Source organism: Ochotona princeps, chromosome 1, assembly GCF_030435755.1.
Source record: "Ochotona princeps isolate mOchPri1 chromosome 1, mOchPri1.hap1, whole genome shotgun sequence".
NCBI lineage: Eukaryota > Metazoa > Chordata > Mammalia > Lagomorpha > Ochotonidae > Ochotona > Ochotona princeps.
The window spans coordinates 119,339,331-119,359,493 of NC_080832.1; the positions used below are offsets into that span (position 1 = coordinate 119,339,331).

At 38.8% G+C, this 20,163-nt stretch overlaps 1 protein-coding gene across 1 annotated transcript; it reads right to left on the reverse strand.

Annotated features, from left to right (window-relative positions):
* Positions 1–640: 640 nt before the first annotated feature.
* Positions 641–18,144, reverse strand: LOC101530497 (probable small intestine urate exporter). The gene is made up of 11 exons (XM_012930687.2): positions 18,033–18,144; positions 10,576–10,766; positions 9,627–9,860; positions 9,457–9,544; positions 9,058–9,144; positions 6,432–6,550; positions 6,149–6,310; positions 2,754–2,886; positions 2,526–2,673; positions 1,189–1,279; positions 641–757 (listed from the first exon to the last, which is right to left on the reverse strand). The coding sequence occupies exons 1-11, from the start codon at positions 18,121–18,123 to the stop codon at positions 641–643; spliced, it is 1,461 nt and encodes a 486-aa protein (XP_012786141.2). The 5' UTR covers positions 18,124–18,144.
* Between the last annotated feature and the right edge of the window lie 2,019 nt (positions 18,145–20,163).

Here is a 20,163-nt window from a genome sequence, read left to right on the forward strand (position 1 = left end):
GGGGGCTCAGTCACACAACTAGGATCCAAGGAAGCCAGCCATATGAAAGAGCTGCTGCCAAGTCCCTAGCTGAGGAGATTTAATTTCTTTATTTCTTGCTGAGTTCTTTCTTTAATATCCTTCCCTTTTGTCGTTCTTCACTTAGGCCACTTCCTTGTGCCCATTGTCCTGATGACTGTCACTGTATCCCTTCTTATTCAGTGTGACATAACTTTGCCTGCTTTGGCCTCTTGAAATCACGATGCTCCCCTTTGTTTCAGATTTTCCTTTGGTAACAGCTTTCATGATTCATCTTCTCAACGTTTGGGCCCCCTCTCCTTGGGATTTTTGCTCCTCGCTCCTGTTGTTTCAGGTTTGTTTTCTATTTGCTCAGAAAATATCCTCTAGCTCCGGGCATTTTCCACAAAGTAATAGTAAAAGGAGTAGGAAACTCACAAAAAAATCAAGAGCTTACTGAAATGAACCTTTTCCTCCTTCAAATTCTGCAGCATAGCAGATCTTCCACGTGGCAGTACCAAGCTCTCTTGAGAAAACATCAATTCCAGTAAAGTGAATCAATGGTGTAGGCACACGAGTGAAGTGTGTGCAGGAAGAACTAAGTGCCGGGATCTTCTTGCTCACATTGTTTGCTCACAAGTATTTACTTTTTAGCCCAATCCTGCTCATGTGCTTGGCCAAAAATAAGGTAGAAGATCAAGCCAACTATGTTAATGGCAGATGCTATGAGGAAGATGTTTCTCCAACCCAATACTGAATCCTGGAGGCAGGAAATTCCAAATTGTTAAGAGTCATCAAATCCTATCCCTCCTGGTTTATAGAGGCTGTGACTTCAGATGTTACTGTTCCCCAACTCAGGAGGCCTGAGTGTCTTCCTGGTTGCCCATGGAATCTGGCAGTACCCTTCTTCCATGAGGCCTATGAACCAATTGCCCCCTCTGCTGGAATACCACCCACTGAGACACTCGCCTGTCTAACTTCCTAACTTCCTTCCAGCCTTCGCTTAATCCTGTTTTTTTTCCCATGAGCCTTTCCTTGATTACACTTAAATTGAGATTCCTCCCTGTGATGTAACTTATTCTACCATACTCTTACCTTTTTTTATCAAAAGGAACATAACTATCTTTAATCTAATTTTTACTGAATGACTATATGTTTCACTTAAGAATATTCATCAGAATATAGACTCACCTGATTGATTAAAATTCCAGCAACAGTGGGAGCAATGACTCCATCTATCGCTACAAACAATTGAATGATTCCTTTGAGAAAGCTGGCGTACCTGATGGTGAGGGAAAAATAAGGACATTCCCAAGTAAGTAGAGAGTTATTCTTGGTTCATCTGTTGTGACTCTGTGTCTATCTCTGGGTACCTACAATTGTGCTGAAACTTGGTTAAACCAAAACAAAACATAGAGACTATGAAATCGTTAAATCCTGTGCTAGACTGCAAAACCTCCATCGAGTTAACTAACTGGTCAATACTGTGTAGTTTTAATGCAGAATCTGGACTTGCACATGGATTAAACATTGACTAGGTTACTGCAATTGAACTTGCATCAGTAGCCCTATTTGGGAGAATAAAACCACCACCACTGAATGAGAAATTTGCTTTCTGAGACCATAGTATCTTCCACATTTCTTAGTGGTTCCTCTTCTAAGATGCTGGCGTGCCTTCCCTGTAGCCCATGGAATGTGCTAGTACCCTTCTGCCATGAGGCCTATGGACTGATTGTCCCCTCTGCTGGAATACTCCCCACTAAGACACCCACCTATCTAACTTCCTAACTTCCTTCCAGCCTTCGCTTATCCTGTTTTCCCCCTGTGTGTCTTTCCTTGATTACACTTAAATTGAGATTCCTCCCTGTGATATACCTTATTCTACCATTCTCTTATCACTTATCATCAGAAGGAACATAGCTACCTTAATCTAATTTATACTGAATGACTATATGTTTCACTTAAGAATATTCATCAGAATAGAGACTCACCTGATTGATTAAAATTCCAGCAATAGTGGGAGCAATAGCTCCATCTCTCATTACAAACACTTAAAAGAATCCCTTGAGACAGGGATTCTTTGTTTAACTGCACAGGACCCTGAAGCTACAAGAAGGAATCCTTACTTTGCATGTACCTCCTGTGAAGATTAACTATTTTTGCTATGATTATGCACCCTTGCTCTATATTAAATACTTCCATGAGGAAATCCTGGGTTTCTTACGACTCCCACCTAGTAATGCGTGGCTGCCACATTCCCTAACAGAGATGCTTGTGTTTCCAGAAGTTGAGCTGTATGTGCTTTCACCAGCTGAAGGTGACTATGGTTGCCTCCTTTTCTTTTCACACCTGAAAATACAAACTTCAGCATGACTGACAAGTCTACGTCCCTTGCAGGCATTATTTGGGAATAGGATGGGAGTTGACATTTTCTGTGTGACACATGGTACATGTCTCAAGTTATCTGAGTGCCGGATTTATAGCTATTGGACCTACATTGAGACATGTAGGAAGAAAAGAGTACCTACCGAGGAGCGATGTCTATGATATTCACAATGGATCCTGCTTGAGGGATGCCAGCCAAGAAAATACACAGTATCAAGAAGATCACAGTGGCACTCCGATTGAATCTGATCCAGTGCAGAGCCATAAGGAGTGCACAGGAGCTGACAATCCCTGATACAAAAGGAATTACAGAACACATTGAATGTTGCTTGAGTTTCTCACACCCACCCTGTATCCAGCTTGCTCCTTACCTATACAAGTAAGGAGTTTCCTGATGGTGACGAGTCTGAGAATTCTTCTGGAGAGGAGAAAGTCAGCCAAGAAGCCTGAAAGCATAATGCCGATACCAGTAGCAATGAATGGCAGTGATGACAGGATTCCACTCTGAGGATAAAAGATGAGGTGAATGTGTGCACCCTCCACTACTCAAAATGACTGCCCTCTGATAGGCTGCCTATTGCTTCTCTTTATATACAAATCACTTTTAATGTAAATTCCATGATACTGGAATGAGCCAACACAACTTCAATGCCTGGGAAAATGTGTCCATACAGTTCACCTTCTGAAAAACATGTTTTCCTAATCTAAAAGTACAAACCTAAATAGAAAATAAATATTTAAAATATCAAAACTCAATAGAGAAATATTCAAAGTATTGATAATTTGGGATAAAACAAAGATAAATGGATCTTACAACATTAAAAAATTACAACCTCGCTGATTTAAAAAGCCTCAAGCCTCAGTGTAATATAAAACAGTACATTTCATGGAGCTAACCAGCAAAGCTCTAGATTTTTGACATGCTCTGTGGATATGTGCTCTCTCCATAAACATACACAGATACACAGAGTGAAAGAGAGAAGGGGGAAACTGTCAATAAATGTAAATGTAAAAATCTATCAGATATTCAGCCTTTGACTCAACAACCTGATGTGAAAATTTATTCCAAAGAAATAGTCACACAAATGCATGTCAGATTAACAAGGGTTTCACTGTAGGTTGCTGAAAGATTTGTAGCAATCCAGTGACTTGTCAGTAAGGTTTCATGTACTAACAGAAAAATACCTCCATGGGCTATTGAATAGCAAAGCCTATTATATTAGGAACAGAAAAAGTTTGTGAGCTATAGAATTAAAAGTTTGATGTAAAAACATTTTTATATCAAAGCATAGCTTTTTCATAAAACAGATGTTTATGAACTTTTTAAAAATATTTATTTATTTTTATTGGAAATCAGATATACAGAGAGGGAGATAGACAGAGAGGAAGATCTTCCATCTGCTAATTCACTCCCCAAGTAGCAGCAACAGCCAGAGCTGAGCTGATCCAAAGCCAGGATCCAGGATCCTCCTCTGAGTCTCCCACATGGGTGCAGGATCCCAAGGTGTTGCAGCTGACCTCGACTGCTTTCCCAGGCCACAAGCAGGGAGCTGGATGGGACACAGGTCTGTCAGGACACGAGCTGGTGCCCATACAGGATCCTGGCAAGTGCAAGGCCAGGCTACCACTATGGCTACCACGCCAGGCTTCCTCTGTGAACTTTTTGAAGTACCCTGATATATAAACCATAAGAGCATAAAAGCATATATTCTTTTATAGAAAAATAGGAATATATAAACTAACCATTTATTGGTTCTTGCATTTTTATAATGAAATAAAATAAGAAAATTTAAGAGCATTATTTATGGAGTGGACCAGAAGAACATGGCAACTAGAAACATAAACAGGCATAAGATTTTGCACAAATTACCCTTTGCTTTTGCTTTCTTTCCTTTCTTTTCTTTTCTTTTCTCTTATGATCCATTTATTTATCTGAAAGGCAGAGCCACAGAATGACAGACAGAGATAGATAACCATCCATCTGCTGGTTCACTTTCACTTCCACCCAAATGGCTGCAACAGCCACTGTGCCTTCCCAAAGACAGGAGCCTTAAATGCTGCCAGGTGCCCCACATGAGTTCAGGAGTCCAAGGACTTGGGCAATCTGCTGCTGCTTTCCCATGTCATTAGTAGGGAACTGAATTGGAAGCAGAGCAGCTAAGAATCCCACCTTCCACTCACATAGGATGCTGATGCTATAGGCAGTTGGTTTACATGCCAGGACACTGCAAAAGCTGTCATAGTTTACCATTAATATAGTTTTGAAATGTTGATGCTAATTATTGTTAATTCAATTACTTAGTTAATATTTTACTAAAAGCCACCTGGAAAAGAAGATAACCCTGCATAGTGTACAATCAAATAATTAGAAGGAGTAGTCCCTCATCTGGTACAAGCTTATCATTCCATAGATGATTAAACAGGGTTATCAACATTACATAACTTAGTCCAAGATTCTTGACCTCCCCCATCCCTCTCTCTTCAGCCTGAATTTCCTACCTGGTCCCACGCCAGACACTAATCAGTTGTCCCTGTGATTGTCCCTATGTTGTTACAACATCTACAACCCAGCCTTATCACCAGCTTTTCTGGCCTTCCTTTGCAGTAAGCCCCCATTTGGCAAATCTGGTTTCATTTCTAGATTAGTCCCTGATCCTCTTTGTGAAGACAAACACATTTCCTGTCTGAAGCCTTCTGGTCTCAGGACCACCAGTCTCTGTGCATGCATACTTCCCAGACAGAGCACTGCTGAGACAATCAGATTTGTGTGAGTTTCTTAGCACCTGTCACCAGAGGAAATCTAAATAGAACAAGCTTGCTTGTTGAGTACAGAGTGGAATAGAAGTAACCCAGTGGCTTTGTCACCTGTCATTATCAAACAGACAATGACAGCTAAAACATTCTTGTCGCTTTATAGATATCTATCTAAGGCTTCCATTGTCATTAGCAGGTGAAGCTGCTGCTTGCAGCATCAGCACCTCATATCAGAGTGTTGCTTCCACTCCCAGCTGCACTGCTTAAACCTACCTGCTAATAAACTTGGGAAATCAGCTTAAGATGGCTCAAGTCCTTGTCCCTGCCACCTGTTGTAAGACCTACAAGTGGTCCCAGCTTCAGCCTGAACCATACCTGGGCATTGCGGCAATTTAGGAAGTGAATCTGAAAAGGTTCTCTCTGTCACTCTGCCTTTCAAATAAATAACACAGGACATATATCAGAAGTTAAAAGGGTCTTTTTAGCCAAGCAGAAATCCTGATCATGTTTTGAAAATTCAGAAAGCAGTACAAAAAAGTCAACATTTCCATTAAACTTGAACAAAACACTATTTTAAAATAATCCACAATTTATATATGCTTCCTATTTTGGTACTATCTATCATATTAAAAATGCTTTCTTGTCAGTAGATGTTGTTGATGCTTCTTCATCAGTATTTTCAAAGGCAGAAATTCTCTTGTTAATCTTTCATTGTTATGACATTAGCAGAATATCTTGTGTCCAAATGTTGATTGAAATGCTTATAAAATGTGTGCATAGCTATGTTACAAATATGACATTCTGTGAATACCAACCTGACCTAGGGCCCACACTATCCTGACACATTCAATAGGATGTTGCATTGAAAGCAATCAGAATCCATGTTAACCTGGTTACATTATCTACCTGGAAACCTGGGCCTAATCGCCTAAGCTTGTGATCATGAGACAAACAATGGAATGTGTAATGAGGCATTTAAATGGCAGACCAGAGTGAACTTCTCAGTACTTACATCTCTGACACTGAATTGAAGCACAGAGTTCAGGTATGTTGGTGTGTATGACAATATCGTATTTATAGTCCAGTATTGACAGAAATAAGACACTAAGATGGCCCAGAGTGGTAGAGATTTGATCATAGCTTTAATGGGAAGAGACCAGCCTGGCAAGTTATCCTGAAAGAAAGCACAGATCAAGATCCCTCCATTAGAGATAACATGCTATTCAAAGTCATTCTTCACTTGAGACAAGCAGACATAGAGACAAGGGAAATGGAACTAAAGTGCCCCTATGTACCTCTTGAGCCAGTGAACACACAATGTATCTCTTCTCATCAGCGCTGATAAAGGGGTGATTCTCAGGGTCATCATAAGCAAGAGAAAACCAAAGAAGACAACAGACACACCCAATTCCACCTGGAAAAGAAGATCCCATTGGAGTTATTTTAGTTAGCCTCAGTTGAGATGATTCCTGTGGTTGACAGAATGCCTCCTGAACTCTACACCTGCCTGCATATAGATCTTCTCATAGCCTTTCCACAGTTGGACAGACTCGTCTATCATTTGACTTTGATCTTCCCCATTTAACTTGCTTGTGCCAATGGACTGGGACAGTCTCAAACCCAAGCATTAGGAACAACTGCCTTTCTTGGAGAAAAAATATGGTTGTTCTGACTTTGAGACGAACATTCTTCAGCTATTCCATTGTCCAAGGAAATAACATGCTGAAAATAGAGGCACCAGCTATGCCACAGATCATGAGTGTCACCGATTGCTATTTCATAATATTAAATTTTTGAAGTGCTCTTGTTGAGGCATAACCCACTTTTAGTGTTTATTATTACTGTATCTGCCCCAAGTGTTTGAAAAGACCCAACAATTTCAAGTAACTATCAGTAGCTCTCTCATTAGATATGCTTCTGCAATTTCTTTCCACTGCAAATTTTTTTTATTATCTTTATTCTTTCCCAAAGCACTGAAAGGTTTAAGACAGCTCATTATTACATGCAATGGATTACTCAGAACATTGCTGAACACGAAGTGAAATTAATACTCAGCAAAGGCATTTTCTCTAACATATGTATTACAACAGTGTTGAGGAAATCAATATGCTCTGTTTTGACAGGGAGTATGACACATCTTACAAGTCCGTTAATAGGGACCGGTCTCAAGAAACAGCATGTTAAGCTTCCACATGTGACCTTGGTATCCCATTCAAGTATAGTCTTAAATACCATCTACTTCACTTCCAGTCCAGTTCCCTGCTAAAATATCTGGAAAGGCAGCACAAGATGGCTCAAGTCCTCTTGGCTTTGACCTGGTCCAGTTATGATCACATGGGGAGTGAACCAGCGGTTTGACAATAACTATACTGTGAGTGTGTGTGTGTGTGTGTGTGTGTGTGCTTATATCACTTTCTCACAATCTGTACAGATATGCCTTTCAAGTAAATAAATACATTTTTCTCTATAATTCCTTTTAGATACTTAGAGATTTAAGAGGTCTCTTCATATGGCTAGTTTATTATACATTCCTTCAAAAATTGATATGGCAACCTCCAGCCACCGTTCATTTTGTTAAATTTTACAGTATAACTACTAAGTCACATTTTACTATCAAGGAGCTTGAGCAAGTGAGAACTGTTAGATTTGAAAATTAGCAATGTTGTTCATCATGGTTGGAGGACATTAATATTGATTAAATAGATACCAGTAAACTTTGATTTTGTGTGTGTTCTTTTTACTGTTTCTCAACACTTTCAATACAATAGAGCCCTCTCTTTGAACACTTTTTATAACATCTGAAAATTGCGATACTTTGGCAATCAATCTTCAAAGATTTTTTTTCTAGTGAATATTTTGATCAGATGTTACAGGATTCACTGATCTAAGAAGGCAACCCTCTAAAGCAAACATCAGTGGGACTTAACTTCAGGAGTCAGGCAATTTACAGGTGGGATCTCAGGAAATGTTTCAAAGCTCTAACGAATTAAAGGAACAAATCAGCAGGACAGACCTCACCCCCCCACAATCTCTAATGAATGAAGGCATAGTTGTGGAGTAGAAAAAATGCTTCTAGAACATCTGAAGTGTTTTTAAATTCTTTCTGCAGCATCTTTGTGTGTATCATTTTCCAGGCTGGGCTTCAGCTGGTTAGCACTGTTCTGTAGTTTCTCCTGACAGGCTTTATACTTCCATCACTATTAATCCTCTGATCAGCCCACATCTACACAATAATTCAGTCGTGGTAATAATAGGAGAAATATTTTTTCGAAGAAGTATTGCTTTTTGTTAAAAGACAGAGTTACAAGAAGAGGAGGAGAAGAGAGAGACCTCCCAGCTCTGGTTTACTCCCTAACTGGCCTCAATGGCATAAGCTCTGAAGCTCTGAAGGCAGAAGACAGGAGCTTCTTTTAGGTCTCCCACAGGGTGCAGGAGGATGAGCACTTGGGCCATTATCTCCTGCCTTCCCAGGGGCATGTGTATGAACCTAGATAAGAAACGTTATGGTTCAGAATCAAATCAGTGCCTTATGAGATGACAGCACCACAGAAGGTGTTAAAAGGGTGTGTTAAATAAATAAGTATGATCAACACTTACAGTCCCACCAAGATAACATTCCAACCTCTTGGAAAAATGTTCTCTGGAATTGTTTCATTTTCATTTAAAAGTAAGGAAGAAATGTTATGTTGTCATTAAAGATCGTAAGGTTATTCCAGGTGTACACTTAGGATACTAAAACTTACATGCCATGATACAACACATCAACTCACAATATGATCACCTCTGTAATTAACAGGAGCAGTGTAGACATCTGTATCTGCTAGAATTTGGTGAAAAATAGGTAAGTTGAATCACAGATATTCACCCAATATTCAGTATCCTAAATTAGAATTCTGAGATTCAAAAAAAGAACAAACTCACCAAAGATATAGAAGACGTAAGGCCATCCTATGGCCTGGCAGATAAAACCACCCACAAGCAGTACAATAAAGGACCCCAGCATTGTCCCTGTAAAGAAGATGCAAGGATAAGAGTGAGGGACCAGTGTTGGTGATCTGCATGCTTCCACAATACTAACATGTGCAAAACTGAAGGCGTGAGCATCAGTGCAAATGTCTCAGTTCAAATCTAGCTATAGTTGGTTTTTTATCTTTAGCAAGTAATGTATCCACTTGCGTCTCAATTTCCTTGGGTATAAAATGAAAATAATGTCTTACTTCGCTGACTTGAAAGGTTGTTTTAAGACTAAAATGATGGAAGGTATGGGTCTTGCTCCTCTTGGATGTAGTGTGTATTAGGTGATAATGAGTGCTTGATTACCTGAAGTAGCAATGTTGATCAGCTGGCTCCTTTCCACTGGTGGAGCCCATCGGACCCAAAGGGAATATTGACTTGTCAAAACCATATCCTGGAGAAGACACTCCATTCTTAGAAACATGAGATCATTCAGCAACTTATATTTCATTTATACACAGAAAATATCTTGGTACCTGGGTTATGCCTTGAATAACGCGTACGACAATGAGCGCGGCCACTCCAGCATCAGCTGACACTGGAATGAGGAGCGACAGGACTGAAGTGAAAAACAACCCAGCACCAACCACGTACTTGGCTCCAAGGACTCCGGCCACATAGCCAACAGGGATTGGGGCCACAAATGAGCCATAGCTGAAGGAGCTGAGGATGATGCCCTGGATTTCAGGGTTCCAGTCGTATGTAGGAGCCTAGACAAAAGAGAAGATCTCACCATCCATCTTTGCTTGCAGAACTGACAGATCTCATTATGAGAACTTTATAACAAAAATAGTCAAGGGTGGGCCTCAGTTTCCTTTCTTACACTTCTCTTCAATTCTTCCAATCTACCAGTTTCATTCTAAAAAAAAAGCATAACTAATTGTATGCACAAATTTTTTCACTACCTGGCACAATGAATCAGTCAGCTAAAACATAATAGAGAGCATAAAACAAAGCATCTTTAATGAGAGATAACATTATTTGAAGCTGGCATTTGGTTTAACCGCTATGATGTCTTTTGTGAAACCTGCATTCCATATTCAAATGTTTTGGTTTGAGGATTATCTGCTCCTGAGTCCACTTGCCAGTTATTGTGCAACCCGGGAGGCAGCAAGAGAGAACCCAACAAGCTGGGTCCTTACCGCCTGTGTGGGAGACCCAAACAGAATGAATTCCACCATTGTAGAATCTTGATTTATGTCCATTAAATGGCTTGTTTTCATCCTTTGTAGTCCCTGGTTATATTCTTAGACACCAGCTAGAGTGTAATCCCCTTAAGTTATATATCATGATCTCACATTGCTCCTGACACATAGTACCAATCAATAAATACTTACTGGTTAAATGAATCACACTTTTGTAAATAACTCCTTAATTTAAATTGGCATGGGCTTTTCATATGGTTTCACATGTCATTAAACTTACTTTTGCCTGGACTTCATCCTGAGTTGCATTCCAGTCATCCTGGGTGTCCAGGGAGGCATTGGGCTGGCCCTGCAGGGTTGTCTGGTTCACCATGGTTGTAATGGCGATGCTCAGGCTCAATTGTTGGGTGTATATTGAAAAATTACAGATAAGCAGGATGAGGGCGAGCCCATATCGGACTGAACAAAACCCTGAGACAAGAAGGGACAAAACATCTTTGCATCAAGATGCTTATTCCACCTCCTTCCCAAATCTGGAAGTTGGAAAAGACTAATTTCCTTGTGTGAGACAGAAATACAGTCAGCAAATAGCACCTCAGTGTGTCTTGTGGACCCGGCCACTGAGAGGAGATAAGGTGGATAAGCACCCTCCCTGCAACATCTCTAAGAACTCCATCAGAGCAAAAGTGCAGTAAGTGCTTTCCAGGCACGATCTTAGAATGAACTGATGAGAATGGGAACAGGAAGAAACAAATGAGGAGAAAGCCTTGTCCAGAAGCAATGCTTAGTGGATTATACAAGGAGAACAGGAGAGAGAAAAGGTACAGGAAATAGTTCCTATGCACCTTACTTGAGCAGCTGGGGTATAACAAAGTGGCATTGATCTATAACATGGGACATGGAAAATTAGCTTGTTGGAGGTCTGAGGAGATGAACATTAAAAGATAGGCTGCTGCTAGATTGTAAAAGTATTTAAGCTTTGTCATAATCCTCAGAGCTAAGGAGGATGCCCATGTGCTTCAGAGCTATGGCTTATCTTTTAGGCTGAGGAGCCATGTTTTATCAGTTTATCAAAAGAACTGGCAGTGCTGACTGCCTGTCGCTGCAGAAAAGAGGGGTAAGATGTGTAATGTGTGGTCAGTCTTCAGCCACACCTGGAGGGGCCAGCACTGCACCTTTCTGTATAGTGATGTTCTTGCTGAGCTGGGAATGGGAGACCCTCCCTCACTTGGTTTATATCCAAGTAAGGGAGGGCATTTAACTCTGTGAGTCCATGTACCTATGCACAAAAATTTACATTAGAATTGGGTCAACATCATAATGCTATGGCAAATTATGGTAAGAAGGCTTGACACATTTCTAGATTTTTCTTTACCTAGTGTACTCAATTATTCCATGCTTTTGTTTGCTCATGGTGAAATTTTATTGTTAACTTAAGCACCACATAAGTTTTATAAAGTAATTTTGTGTTGTTTCTGTAACTGGGTTTATTTTCCCTATGGGTTTAGACTAACACCATAATTTAAAACAAATATGTACAATAGTAAAACATGATTATTTTTGCCATTTGAAACATTATGTCATCCACTACAGTAATTTTTATAATTTTTAAGCAATACTGAATAAGAATTGTGAGGATGGGAATCCTTTTGTGTCTGAAAATACTTCGAATGCTTCTCATATGTTATTCTACTGGTTCTTAATGTGACATATGTGCAATTGTAATGAACTATCTTATTCCTATTTTAAAACATTTTGGGGAACATTTTTTTCATCTGAAAATTTTCAGATGCATTTCAGTCCTAGAGTTCATTTGTCTGTGCTCCAGTCCCAGTTGCTTTACTTTCAACTGTGTCTTCTTGGGCAAGTCGCTGAGGTTTTGTGGCCTCTGTTTCACTCCTAAAGAACAGATTAAAGACATAGCTAAAGGCACAGTTGGATCAGCTCTTGCAAGTTTATTGTAATATTTATTAAAGATATTTGACCATGACGGCAGTTTAGAATGTTTATTAGAATTTCTTTCAATGAAAAAGCATGAATTATTTTGCTTCAACTCTAGTTTTAACCTTAATAAGACACAATTACTTTAATGTGTGGTTACTTTAATGCATGTGCATTTGTCATTAGCTTTACTAAAACAGAAAGCTCTTTGCTTGCCAATTCAGTATCTGATCTACAATACTTCAGGGAAATTAGTATTTCCTTTTTTTCTTAAGAACCTAGGATTCTGAACAACTTCAAAGATTTATTGGATTCTCAAAGACATTGACGTATTAAGGTTAGCTAAAGGAATTACCATATTCAGTTTTTTCCCTTACTTTTAGGAAATGTCTTTTTTCTAATCTAAAATCCTAATCTGGCATCAGATTACACTTAGTGGTCAAGTCTCCCTGGGTTCCTCTTGCCTGTAACACTTTCTCAGACATGTGCTTTGTTTGTTTTGTTTTGTTCTTCTTCATTTTCTTTTTTCTTTTTTATGACCTTCACAATTCTTTCGAGACCAGACAGGATTTTGAACAAGGACACTCAACTGGAATTTATCTGGAGCTTTTCTTATCAGACAAATTTTCTTAAAATAGAATATCCACAAAAATAATTTGAAATTCTTCTGCACAAGATGCATTAGGCATTTTCTGCACTCTAAAAGTCTCATGGAATTTTTCTAGTTAAATTATTAGTATATAATTAGTCTGTTTAGAAAGGAATCACTTCGTGACAAATTTCATTCCTTACATGTTTCCAGACTCAAAAAGTTTTTTATTACTTTAATATTCAAAGTTTACAGGTTGCAAATTCATAATTTCTAGAAAATCTATTATAATTACAACATATTTTAACACAAGTAATCATTCATTTATAACTAAATTATGTCATAATATTTTATACGATTATAAACCATAATTGGAAGAAAATCATTCCCATCATGTTTCCACATAATTAACAAACATCTTAAATCTGTCTCTTATTTCATCACAGTTCATATTATTTAATCTCTGCCTGATAAACTGAATACCACATGGTTTTAATGCCATGAAAGGTATTCCCTATTAAGAAGCAGTTCTTCAATTTGATCTTAATCACTTTCTTGATTTGAATCCGCAGTATGTTCTTGTATACTCCACTCTGTTGTACTCACTTAATTTAAAATTGTAGACTCTGTGTGTTGGATAAAAATTAAGCATTATTTATTTACTCTTGTTGCAATCTCTGTGTTCCTACATTTTTCATTTCCATTTTATTTAATTGTCTGAATTTCCATGACCATTTCAAATTTTGCATCCATGACCCTGATTTGCTTTGTACTAATAATTTCACCGTTGGCTGTTTCTAATGCCAATTTTTGTTACTATTCTGACATGTATTCCTCTATTAGTTGCCCTTCTCATCTATACATACAAAACAGCCTCCTTTTCCCTGTTGATTTGTTTCATAAACTCTGAGCTTTCATATTCCTGTTGTTGTTATTGAGAAATTTTAGACATTGGAGATGAAATATTTCAGTATACTCCAGGCTATTCTAAAGTGCCAACAGTATGCATGTGGTGGCAACAAGCAATAGCTGGGGGCCAGGAGCATGCCATGAAATGATTTTACCAATTCAAGAAGAGTTAGCTACTCTTCCACTTTAATTATGCAATGACATTTTAGAATTTGGGGATAGGCCCTCCAAATTTCGATGCTCATTTTTAGGTATTCATGCTCTTCTCTGTTCCATTGTACTGCACTTCCCACCTGCCATATGCAAACACATATACATTATACCAAGTTCACTTAAGTGCTGGTAAGCCATGGGAACAGGTAAGTTTTATCTGCATTTCCCAGCACATGCAGAACCAATTGCCAGTACTCTGCCTCTGTCTTTCTTTCTCTCTCCCTTTCTTTCTCTCTTTATCTTTTTAAAATTCATTTATTTTTATTGGGAATGTAGATTCCAAGTCCACAAACAAGGAGCTGGAGAAGAAATGAACAGCCAGGACATTAACCAGCACTTACATGGGATCCTGGTGCATGTAAGGTGAAGATTGAGCCATTAGGCTATCACACCGGGATCTTTGCCAGATTCTACATGTCTCCACTGTATCTAGATCATGAACTAAGTCCCTATTCATTGTCCAGCAGCGATAGACTTGGTGCATGGAGCCAATAATCATGCACATGGACTACTGACCATGATGGTCAATAGCTGAAGTTTATTAACAGCATCTGACTTTTAAAGACAGAGAGGGTTACTAGGTATAAGGAAGGAGGATTTGAGGAATTTAAGTAAGCAAGAGGGATTTGACTTAGGACTATGGAAGTTCTGTACCAGTGGAAGCACCTCTCTTTTATCTGTTATCTAAACCTAAGGATTAGGGAGATTTTGGCCTGTGCATTTACATATCAACTGCTCCCAGAGCATTCCCAACAGGATAATAGCTAGCCATGACTCTACCCTGGCAAGGTTTCCCATTGTCCTCTATTAATCAATTATCTTCCTACAGATCTATTTAATTGTCCTCCTAATTATAACTTAGGTGGAAGTACCTTTAAAAAATACTGCAGAGGACCCAGTGCATTGGCCTAGCAGCTGAAGTCCTTGCCTTGAATACACTGAGATCCTATGTGAGCACTGGTTCTACTTCAGGCAGCCCTGCTAACAATCTAGCTCCCTGTTTGTGGCATCCAAAAGCAGTCAAGGATGGCCCAAGGCCTTGGGACCGAGCACCCATGTGGGAGACCCCGAGGGTGCTCCTGGCTCCTGGCTTCAGATAGACTCAGCTCTGGCCGTCGTGGTCACTTGGGGATTGGGTCATCAGACGGAGGATCTTCCTCTGTTTCTCCCACTCTCTGCATCTCTTACTTTGCAATAAAAATAGATAAATGTCATATATATATATATATATATATATATATATATATATATATAATGAAATCAGTGGGATAGGGAATGTGGGAAGGGGATAAGGGAAATCTCAGAGTATATGAAATTGTCTCATACAATAAAAAATAAATAAAAACAAATACTCATAGTGATCACCATGTAAGTAGGACTCCAGTAGTTTCTACCACTGGAGGCACCTGGCAGAATTCAGAAGACTGGACACAATAAGAAAGCATTATACTCCAGAGGTACTTTGTTGGCCAGGTGAGTTCCTATAGTGATGGTGCATGGCGAGGGTTTGCCTGTGATATTAGAGATCCTGCTGAGAGACATCCACATCAGTCATGTCTCATCCTTCATTTCCATATTTCCCTAAAGTAGCCATCTTACCTTTTGCATCCTACATGTCCACAGTCTGGAATCTTCCAGGTTCTATATTAAATATCCTCCTTGTTGAAATACTTAGAATGACTTAGAATGTTTGTTTTGGTTGAATCCAGACATAGAATCTCATGAGCCTCTGGGAGAAAATATATCAGCCTCATGAATTCCTAACTGATCCTGTATCTGCAGAGGCCACACTGACCTTTTACAGAATTCAAGGCACCAGTTTTGTCCACTTGGTGTCTCTGGAATATGATGGCATAAGCAGTTCTATAATGTGAATGGGTGACTCATTACAATCAGAGATGGACTATTTGTCCAGATTCCATAGAACACCTGGATTAAGTTCTCTCAGTCTTAGAAACAGCTGTATTCCAGGAGGCGTGGCCTAGCGGCTAAAGTCCTCGCCTTGAACGCCCCGGGATCCCAAATGGGCGCCAGTTCTAATCCCCGCAGATCCACTTCCCATCCAGCTCTCTGCTTGTGGCCTGGGAAAGCAGTCGAGGACGGCCCAATGCATTGGGACTCTGCACCCGCGTGGGAGACCTGGAAGAGGTTCCTGGTTCCCGGCATCGGATCGGCGCGCACCGGCCCGTTGCGGCTCACTTGGGGAGTGACTCATCGGACGGAAGATCTTCCTCTCTGTCTCTCTTCTCTGTATATCTGACTTTGTAATAAAATAAATAAATCTTTAAAAAAAAAAACAGCTGTATTAAGCAAAGATGTCATTAACTTTAGGGGCTGAGAAAACCCCAGCATTGCTTTGGGGATCTGATGTGGACTCTCTCCATGCCCAGTGAGATGATCCAGAGAGACTTGAGAGGAATAATGAAGTTGGACACCAATGAATGAAACAGCAGCATGTATTTCTTGTGCCTATACATGAACCCAGAGATGCAACAGAATAATCTGAGGAGACTTTAAGGAGCAGGTGGGGTTTTACTTTATCATACGTGATGATAATTTGCCAAAATGGATGACTGTTTTCAGCATGGTGTTATTTTTTTTTAAGATTTTTTTTTTTACTTTTTATTACAAAGTCAGATATACAGAGAGGAGGAGAGACAGAGAGGAAGATCTTCCACCCGATGATTCACTCCCCAAGCGGCCGATCTGGTGCGCGCCGATCTAAAGCCAGGAACCAGGAACCTCTTCCAGGTCTCCCACGCAGGTGCAGGGTCCCAAAGCTTTGGACCGTCTTCGACTGCTTTCCCAGGCCACAAGCAGGGAGCTGGATGGAAAGTGGAGCTGCCGGGATTAGAACCGGCGCCCATATGGGATCCCGGGGCGTTCAAGGCAAGGACTTTAGCCGCTAGGCCACGCCGCCGGGCCCCAGCATGGTGTTATTTTTCAGAACAGGCATGTGTAAAGTGGTTTAGAAAGATACTGTCAGATTCAGCTGAGCTCCTGGGGTGATCTCTAGAGTACTGAACAGAATGTGGGGGAGATGTCCTTGAAAACATTAGAAAAAAGCAGAATGATCATTTAAAACTCCCATTTTATTTCAATTGAAAAACAAATATTCCAGAATGTAACTTGAGGTACAATATGGTATGAGCAATATCATATGAGTGATATCAATAATAGGATAATATCTAAAGTTTATAGGGTATTTATTATGTGTGTGCATTATTGTTCTACATGTTGTTATTATAACTCCTTTAATGGCAGCATTTCCTACTACCTTTAGAGAACAAATCTTACATTCCTAGCTTTCTATTTTTAAAGATGGAAAAACAGGTATAGACAGTATCCTCTGAAATCCTTAGCAATGAGACTTAGAACCGAGACCATTGGGATAATTTTCTTTCTAGACTTTAGGGTGGTTAAGTGCACAATGCATGTTGACATGCATGTCTTCTGATTTCTTCTTTCATGAGTGAGATTAGGAGGCATTTCTTCGTTAGAGACATGCCTGCTTCCCAACAGAGAAGCTGGTTGAAATGCTGACTATATCAAAGCTCTCCTGTTGATGAGTGGATAACTTAGACAAGGCATTATCTTTTGTGAAGCCTAGATCCTTACGAGAAAAAATGAACAATGCAGTTTAAATCACTAAGCGTATAGGGTAAAATAAAATCTTCTTCCATTTTCTGTGACTTATAACAAATAATTAAATTCTGAACTAGATAAAAAGAAGAAAGTAGGATGACTTCTATGCTGTTGTGGGAAAGAAAATGCTTCTAAGACAGGTGGTTGGGTTTAATAGGACACATCATGGACTTAGAATCATATAACCCAAGGTCATTTTTCATGTTTCCTACTTGGAATATGCTCTAAACATTTTTCATCTCTAAATAGCATCATAACAGTTAGCCATTCTTTATGCATGTGAGCTGCTTTGGGAGGAATAAACTAATTATCAGAAAAATACACTATAGATCTCTAACAATGGATAGGAGGAAGAAGAAATATGTATAGCAACAAAAAGGAAAGCAAGGTGACATGGATCCCAACTTTAACCACAACCAGATTCTTCTTCATGATTTTACCTTTTTTGGCAGACTGCTCTTGAGTCATGATTAACTTGTCATCAGTAGAAATATTTCGCACTGTGGTTTTGGCATCACCTTCAGAACTCATTTTGATTCTCTTTTCCCAGGAATTTGGCATTTACCTACTGAATAATAATTTTAAGAGTAATAAAAAAAACACAAACAATCAAAGGCTCTTTATCTCACAAGTCATGTTCCAGATCTTTCTTTTTAAGAATACAGAGCAAAGGCTGTTTATTGCAGAGAATGCTAGAATAAGGTACAAGAAATCCAAATGATGAATTTTGTGGCCTGCGAAAAGTCACCATTACCTTGGGTCTGAGTACTTGCTTTTCCAAAAGGAAGGATCTGGTCTCTATTACCTTGACAAATTGCAAGATTCCCCTAACTCTGTGTTTCCATTCTTATCAAATATTACTATGAACTGAGCATGAAAATGTAATAATCTTTTTAAATAATTATTATTTTATGATACATTTCCATAGGCCCTGGGATTTACTTTACCCCCTCTCCAAATTCCTTCCCCCCTCACTGAGTTCCCCTGTTTTATTACTATACTACAGTTCTTCATACACAGTCATATGTCCATCATTGCAGGCATGGACAATGACAGAGAATCCATTATGCTATTGTCAAGATAGAGTTAAGAGTATCATCGGGAGTCCATCTTTGTCTGGAAGTAGAGATGCATACTGCATTGCATCCTCATATCTGGAATGATAGTCTCCATTACACAATTACTATACATCCCCTGAAATGAAAAACCACAAAACAAAATCAACAACAGGAAGAAAAAAAAAGAATTAAAAATGTCATGAAGTTAAATAACATACTACTGCATGACTAATGTGTTGTTGAAGAAATGAAAAAGAAAAACAAGAACTTGCTTGAAGAAAATGATGCTACTGTATGATCTATGACTCAGTAAATAATTTAATGAGAAAAAATTGTTTTAAAGAGATAAAACTAAAAAAAAAATCAAAATCCTTGAGATATAGTTCATTGGGAAATTTCCAATAGATAAAATAGCCTGCAATAATGACCTTATAAACACCTAAATGACCTGTAGTTGAAATATAGAAAAAATCTTTTTGACTCAAAGAGAAGAATAGATATAGCTCCACAGATCTAAAGAAAAGTAGAGGGATGTAGTACCTTATCAGTGCCCATGGATTGGAGTGTAAAAAGGCATCAATCTCAGTGATGCACATGTTAAAATCTAGTGTTCTGAGGCTGTGAGGTATGAAGCTTTAAGACCATGCCAGGAGGGAGATTTTAAGGGAGATCCTAATACAGATGCAAAACCTTGAATGACTTCAGAATTTAGAGGTTCTGTCCATTGCAACAGGGAGACAGTGATAGTTCCATACATTGCTTTGAATTATAGTGTGAAAATAAAATGCCCCTCTCTAAATTTGGAAATTTATGACCATGTTATGGGATGTTGAGGGTTGGAATTTATACTGCCTTTCCTTAAGAACTTTATGAAACGATGTTATAAAATGAAATGCTATATATATATATATCAAACTTCAATTGATGTACTCAATACAGATCAGACATAATTACTACTCCCCTAAATTTCAGCTCAAGACCCATTGTAAACACTCAAAGAGATCCATACAGAGCCACTCCTCAGTCATTACATGGCATGGTTAGACTATTGGGAATTTCCAAAAAGAGCAATGCAGTAATATAGACATTGTATGAGACCCTAAAAATTCCTGAGAATAGCATATGGTGAACAAAGAAAATATCAATGAAAAGGTAGGTCAGAAAGAGACTATTTTAAATATAAGAGACAAAATTATGCATTGATAATGGAGGCAAAATGATGTCTAATGTAAAAGCTATTTAAATAGAGGATAGAGCTAAAATAATAGAAAATAAACCCTAATGAGATAATGAGGCATGATAGCAAAGTTAAGAACGTAGAAATGGTATAAAAGGATCCAACCTATGTTGAGTGGGGCATCTGAGAAAAGAAAATAAAGAAAAGTAAGAGAATATTCAAATAAATAATTAATAGAAAGTTTTCAAATTAATGAAACACCAGATTTCTCAGGTTTAGTTATCTCAATGGGTCGCAAGCCAGAAAAAAATGACAGTAAAATCATGCCTAAACATA